We start from the raw sequence: 6,243 nt of genomic DNA, 5'->3' as shown, positions 1-6,243 counted from the left end.
GATCTCTGACTCTCTCATCTCTCCCAGATGTGTCTGTCTCTTCTGTTTCTGTTGGGATCTCTGACTCTCTTATCTCTCCCAGATGTGTCTGTCTCTTCTGTTTCTGTTGGGATCTCTGACTCTCTTATCTCTCCCAGATGTGTCTGTCTCTTCTGTTTCTGTTGGGATCTCTGACTCTCTCATCTCTCCCAGATGTGTCTGTCTCTTCTGTTTCTGTTGGGATCTCTGACTCTCTCATCTCTCTCAGATGTGTCTGTCTCTTCTGTTTCTGTTGTGATCTCTGACTCTCATCTCTCCCAGATGTGTCTGTATCTTCTGTTTCTGTTGGGATCTCTGACTCTCTCATCTCTCCCAGATGTGTCTGTCTCTTCTGTTTCTGTTGGGATCTCTGACTCTCTCATCTCTCCAAGATGTGTCTGTCTCTTCTGTTTCTGTTGGGATCTCTGACTCTCTCATCTCTCCCAGATGTGTCTGTCTCTTCTGTTTCTGTTGGGATCTCTGACTCTCTCATCTCTCCCAGATGTGTCTGTCTCTTCTGTTTCTGTTGGGATCTCTGACTCTCTCATCTCTCCCAGATGTGTCTGTCTCTTCTGTTTCTGTTGTGATCTCTGACTCTCTCATCTCTCTCAGATGTGTCTGTCTCTTCTGTTTCTGTTGGGATCTCTGACTCTCTCATCTCTCTCAGATGTGTCTGTCTCTTCTGTTTCTGTTGGGATCTCTGACTCTCTCATCTCTCCCAGATGTGTCTGTCTCTTCTGTTTCTGTTGGGATCTCTGACTCTCTCATCTCTCCCAGATGTGTCTGTCTCTTCTGTTTCTGTTGGGATCTCTGACTCTCTCATCTCTCCCAGATGTGTCTGTCTCTTCTGTTTCTGTTGTGATCTCTGACTCTCTCATCTCTCCCAGATGTGTCTGTCTCTTCTGTTTCTGTTGGGATCTCTGACTCTCTCATCTCTCTCAGATGTGTCTGTCTCTTCTGTTTCTGTTGGGATCTCTGACTCTCTCATCTCTCCCAGATGTGTCTGTCTCTTCTGTTTCTGTTGGGATCTCTGACTCTCTCATCTCTCCCAGATGTGTCTGTCTCTTCTGTTTCTGTTGTGATCTCTGACTCTCTCATCTCTCTCAGATGTGTCTGTCTCTTCTGTTTCTGTTGGGATCTCTGACTCTCTCATCTCTCTCAGATGTGTCTGTCTCTTCTGTTTCTGTTGGGATCTCTGACTCTCTCATCTCTCCCAGATGTGTCTGTCTCTTCTGTTTCTGTTGGGATCTCTGACTCTCTCATCTCTCCCAGATGTGTCTGTCTCTTCTGTTTCTGTTGGGATCTCTGACTCTCTCATCTCTCCCAGATGTGTCTGTCTCTTCTGTTTCTGTTGTGATCTCTGACTCTCTCATCTCTCTCAGATGTGTCTGTCTCTTCTGTTTCTGTTGGGATCTCTGACTCTCTCATCTCTCTCAGATGTGTCTGTCTCTTCTGTTTCTGTTGGGATCTCTGACTCTCTCATCTCTCCCAGATGTGTCTGTCTCTTCTGTTTCTGTTGGGATCTCTGACTCTCTCATCTCTCCCAGATGTGTCTGTCTCTTCTGTTTCTGTTGGGATCTCTGACTCTCTCATCTCTCCCAGATGTGTCTGTCTCTTCTGTTTCTGTTGGGATCTCTGACTCTCTCATCTCTCCCAGATGTGTCTGTCTCTTCTGTTTCTGTTGGGATCTCTGACTCTCTCATCTCTCCCAGATGTGTCTGTCTCTTCTGTTTCTGTTGTGATCTCTGACTCTCTCATCTCTCCCAGATGTGTCTGTCTCTTCTGTTTCTGTTGGGATCTCTGACTCTCTCATCTCTCCCAGATGTGTCTGTCTCTTCTGTTTCTGTTGTGATCTCTGACTCTCTCATCTCTCTCAGATGTGTCTGTCTCTTCTGTTTCTGTTGGGATCTCTGACTCTCTCATCTCTCTCAGATGTGTCTGTCTCTTCTGTTTCTGTTGGGATCTCTGACTCTCTCATCTCTCCCAGATGTGTCTGTCTCTTCTGTTTCTGTTGGGATCTCTGACTCTCTCATCTCTCCCAGATGTGTCTGTCTCTTCTGTTTCTGTTGGGATCTCTGACTCTCTCATCTCTCCCAGATGTGTCTGTCTCTTCTGTTTCTGTTGGGATCTCTGACTCTCTCATCTCTCCCAGATGTGTCTGTCTCTTCTGTTTCTGTTGTGATCTCTGACTCTCTCATCTCTCCCAGATGTGTCTGTCTCTTCTGTTTCTGTTGTGATCTCTGACTCTCTCATCTCTCTCAGATGTGTCTGTCTCTTCTGTTTCTGTTGGGATCTCTGACTCTCTCATCGCTCTCAGATGTGTCTGTCTCTTCTGTTTCTGTTGGGATCTCTGACTCTCTCATCTCTCCCAGATGTGTCTGTCTCTTCTGTTTCTGTTGTGATCTCTGACTCTCTCATCTCTCTCAGATGTGTCTGTCTCTTCTGTTTCTGTTGGGATCTCTGACTCTCTCATCTCTCCCAGATGTGTCTGTCTCTTCTGTTTCTGTTGGGATCTCTGACTCTCTCATCTCTCCCAGATGTGTCTGTCTCTTCTGTTTCTGTTGGGATCTCTGACTCTCTCATCTCTCCCAGATGTGTCTGTCTCTTCTGTTTCTGTTGGGATCTCTGACTCTCTTATCTCTCCCAGATGTGTCTGTCTCTTCTGTTTCTGTTGGGATCTCTGACTCTCTTATCTCTCCAGATGATCTGGAACTCTCCTAGTTCGCTATCTCATCGTTCTATAGGAATGGCTCTGTCTCCTTCCCTCTTTCTTACTTTCTCAGTAGTTTCTCTCTATCTGCCTCCACTCTCCCTCTCAGCAGTGCTTCCCTCAGTCTGTGACATTTGGGGTCCATGCTATGAGTGGGGGCTTGTCTGTAGCTGGAGACCCCCGTACTCGGCGCCCCCATACACGCGCGGTACGTGGTACACGAGCAGCCCCGTCCCGGCCGAGCCACCAGCAGAGGGCGACAGACACCGGGTCCCAGTGGCTGCAGCCTGCAGAGAATGGGCACCGACACCCCCCGATCCACCATTCAAGTGAAAGAGGGAGGTGTCAGAGAGCAGCCAACCATGACCACAGGCCATCACACTACTTAAACCTGCCTGACATCACAGCCCTATGGATCCCGGCTAATAAATCCAAAGTAGCCAGAGGGCCGGGGACAGAGCTGTGCACTCCGGCAGAGAGCAGTGCAGGGGCTGGCAGGATCCCCCATGTGCACAGCTGAGGATTGCCCTGACTGCCTGTGCTGCATGGACTGTGAGCCAGCACTATCATCCTCATCATCCTACCTCCCCTATTATCCTCTCTTGGAGAAACTGAGTCCCTGGTTACCATGGTGATCCAGCTGAAAGTGGAGAATATTTAACAAGGGGGAGGCTGGAGCCAGCAGGCAGACAAACTGGTGCCATCAGGACTGGAGAGGAGACAAGGCTTGTGCTGGACTGCAATGAGAGGGGGGGACCACCTCACTTCTCCAGAGCCCCCTCATCCCTTCTGATGCCTCATTGATGAGCTGTGCCCAGAGAGGATAGCCCAGGTCACTGAGTTCTTGCAGCTCTGGGCAGCATGGATCATCACTCCCAGTGCCTTGTGACTTTATATGCCCTGGTGGTCTTCTTGGGACTCCGAATAGACCAAGCTGCCTGCCAGCACTATCTGCACATCAGACCAGCGCCTAGTGAAAAGCTACCCCTGGTGGATCTTATCGAACACCCGGACCCTATATTTGACCCCAAGGAAAAGGATCTTAACGAGACCGAGCTGAGGACTCTCTTGGGTGGCCACTTTGACCCCAACTTTATGGCCATCAACTTGCCTGAGGAGAGACTAGGAGTGGAGGACCTGGCAGAGCTTGACCTTCTCCTAAGGCTGAAGCCCTCTGGGGCAATGCCAGCTGAAATCAAGGGACTGGAGTTTTATGAGGGTCTCCAAGGAAAGAAGCACAGACTGAGCAAGAAGCTGAGAAGGAAGCTTCAGATGTGGCTCTGGTCCCAAACCTTCTGTCCTGTCCTATACACGTGGAATGACTTGGGCATCAGATTTTGGCCCCGATACATGAAAGTGGGCAGCTGCTACACTAAGAGGTCCTGTTCTGTACCAGAGGGGATGGTTTGTAAGGTTTCCAAGTCCATGCATCTGACCATCTTAAGGTGGAGATGTCAACGCAGGCTCAACCAGCGCTGCACGTGGATACCCATACAGTACCCCATCATATCTGAGTGCAAGTGCTCCTGCTAGGACTCCATGGACCTCAGTAAAGAGCTGGCTTTATGGTTAATGTTGTATGCACTGTAATATGTAGGAATGTATATGTATGTATATATGGTACCAGTTTAAATTACTATTAAAAGGTCAGTATTATTCTTTTAAATAACCAGTGTCTACTGCATTTCCAAGGCAATTTATCTGGTTCGAGTTCTACTTTCTATTTTATAATTATTATTATTATTATTATTATTATTATTTGACTAATGTATCTGTATTTATATACAAAGAGCACTTCGCGTCGCGAAGCAATTTTGTTTTTGTTTTAAATTTATTTTTTTTATTTTTTAATTATTTTAATACTTTATTATAGATGCTATTTCCATTATTTGGGAAAATACCTTGATGGACCTCAGATTTAAAAAAAAAAAAAAAGAAAATGACTTTTCAGCTACTGTACATACAGAGGACACATTTTTTTTTTCTTTTTGGAGTCAGAAATCTTGTAAATGAAGACTATCTGCTATTTATTCTTTTATTTTTATCTCTTTGTAGTAAAGAAACAGTGCAGATTAGAATTAAACCACTAAAATATTCAACCCTGGCATTCGTCGTTCTGTCCTACCCGCGTTCCTATCAGGGTATGTCCTTCTTTATGCTGTTTTTTTTTACTGTTCTAACACTATCATAGCACTTTTTTTGGGGGGGGAGTGAGGTTGGTGGTAGTGTGGGAGGGTGACAGATGTAGCAGAGCCAAGTTTGTTATTTCGCACTTTGTCGTTGTGTTATGTTACATGGGACTGCTGGTAAATTTAGTGAGTGTTTTTTTGTTTTTTTTTCCTTAGGCAAATTTTATAGCAAAGAGTTAAAGACAGCTCTGCTACATCTGTATATGTTGCTGCCTAGATTGTAATTTATGGGCTGGTGTCTTGTTTCTTCCCTGGTAGACACTGGAGTGAGTGAGTCGTGTGTACTTGCTGAGGGCAGAGTTGGAAAGGAGGAGGGAAAGGGCTAAGCCTCCCTAGTGTCTCTGGTTTTGTACTGCCTGACATTGCCTTTAGAAAGAACACGTGTCTTTCACACCTACAATTGTGGTGTGGCAGTGTTGAAACTTGACTCTTAGTCAAGACAGAGCCTCCCAGATGAATTGCGCACAAGTTGCTGGCGCTTCTGTTCCTGCTTTCTGCCCCCTACTTTTGACAACCTTTCCAAACCCCCCAAAAAAATTATATCTAAAGAAAAACCCAAATGTTGCTGAGCTGATTCTGTCAACTTCATGTATGTTACTGAAAATAGGCACGCCAGTAAATTCAAAAATGTATCTAAAAAAAAAAAATTCTGTTGCATGTGCAAAAAGCCAAGATCTGCTATTTCTAGTCTTCTAGAAGCTCGATACATTTAGCCAACATACCAAACCCAGAAACAAAAAGAACATATACCGTGCTGTAAGTAAGTAAAAGTAATAATACATGAAAATAATATAGGGCACTTGGTAAAGACGGTTGTTGATTAAAAAAAAAGTGTTAAAGCCATCCCACCAGCGACAAGGTGAACCTCAACTGGGAAGGACCTATCCTCTAGCATTAAAGCCTCGCCGAGTGTCCGAGAGTCTCAGTGTAGACGGCACCAAAAAGTTGTATACCAATTTATGCCAATTTCTTTGGTTTCGCTAGTAGCCAACAGGTAGTTGGGCAGACATGAAAGTCTTCTTGAAAAGGTGTCATCTCTAGTAATCCCCTCAGGGCAAGACCTCTTTATGTGATCTTTGATTAATGGCATCAGTGACATGAATAGAGGGACAATCAGAGTTGTCACCCAATTGTAAAGCCATTAAGTAAAGTCAACAGTGACACCTATGTTACAAACGGATCAAGTGATATACAGGACTGAGGTGGTCAGGTGATTTATACTAATGGCATGAGCAGACTGACTGCAGCAATCATGTGGCTCAGATTTACTTATTACACCATGAAATCATTCAAATTGCTGTAGCTTAGCTATTAAAGCACTTTACT

General features: G+C 45.3%; 1 protein-coding gene across 1 annotated transcript; it reads left to right on the top strand.

Moving 5' to 3' along the window:
• Positions 1 to 2,636: 2,636 nt before the first annotated feature.
• Positions 2,637 to 4,823, top strand: NOG (noggin). Its single transcript, XM_073588103.1, has one exon. It carries the CDS (start codon positions 3,590 to 3,592, stop codon positions 4,259 to 4,261), a length of 672 nt encoding a protein of 223 aa, XP_073444204.1. The 5' UTR covers positions 2,637 to 3,589; the 3' UTR covers positions 4,262 to 4,823.
• Positions 4,824 to 6,243: the final 1,420 nt, after the last annotated feature.

This window comes from Dendrobates tinctorius, unplaced genomic scaffold (assembly GCF_039654945.1).
Source record: "Dendrobates tinctorius isolate UK_male_01 unplaced genomic scaffold, ASM3965494v1 ptg000103l, whole genome shotgun sequence".
Taxonomy (NCBI): Eukaryota; Metazoa; Chordata; class Amphibia; order Anura; family Dendrobatidae; genus Dendrobates; species Dendrobates tinctorius.
This window is presented reverse-complemented; position numbering and strand designations above follow the sequence as displayed.

Bases quoted from the DNA above. Each gene is read 5' to 3' on its own strand.
- NOG (XM_073588103.1), top strand. From the start codon at position 3,590: ATGGATCATCACTCCCAGTGCCTTGTGACTTTATATGCCCTGGTGGTC.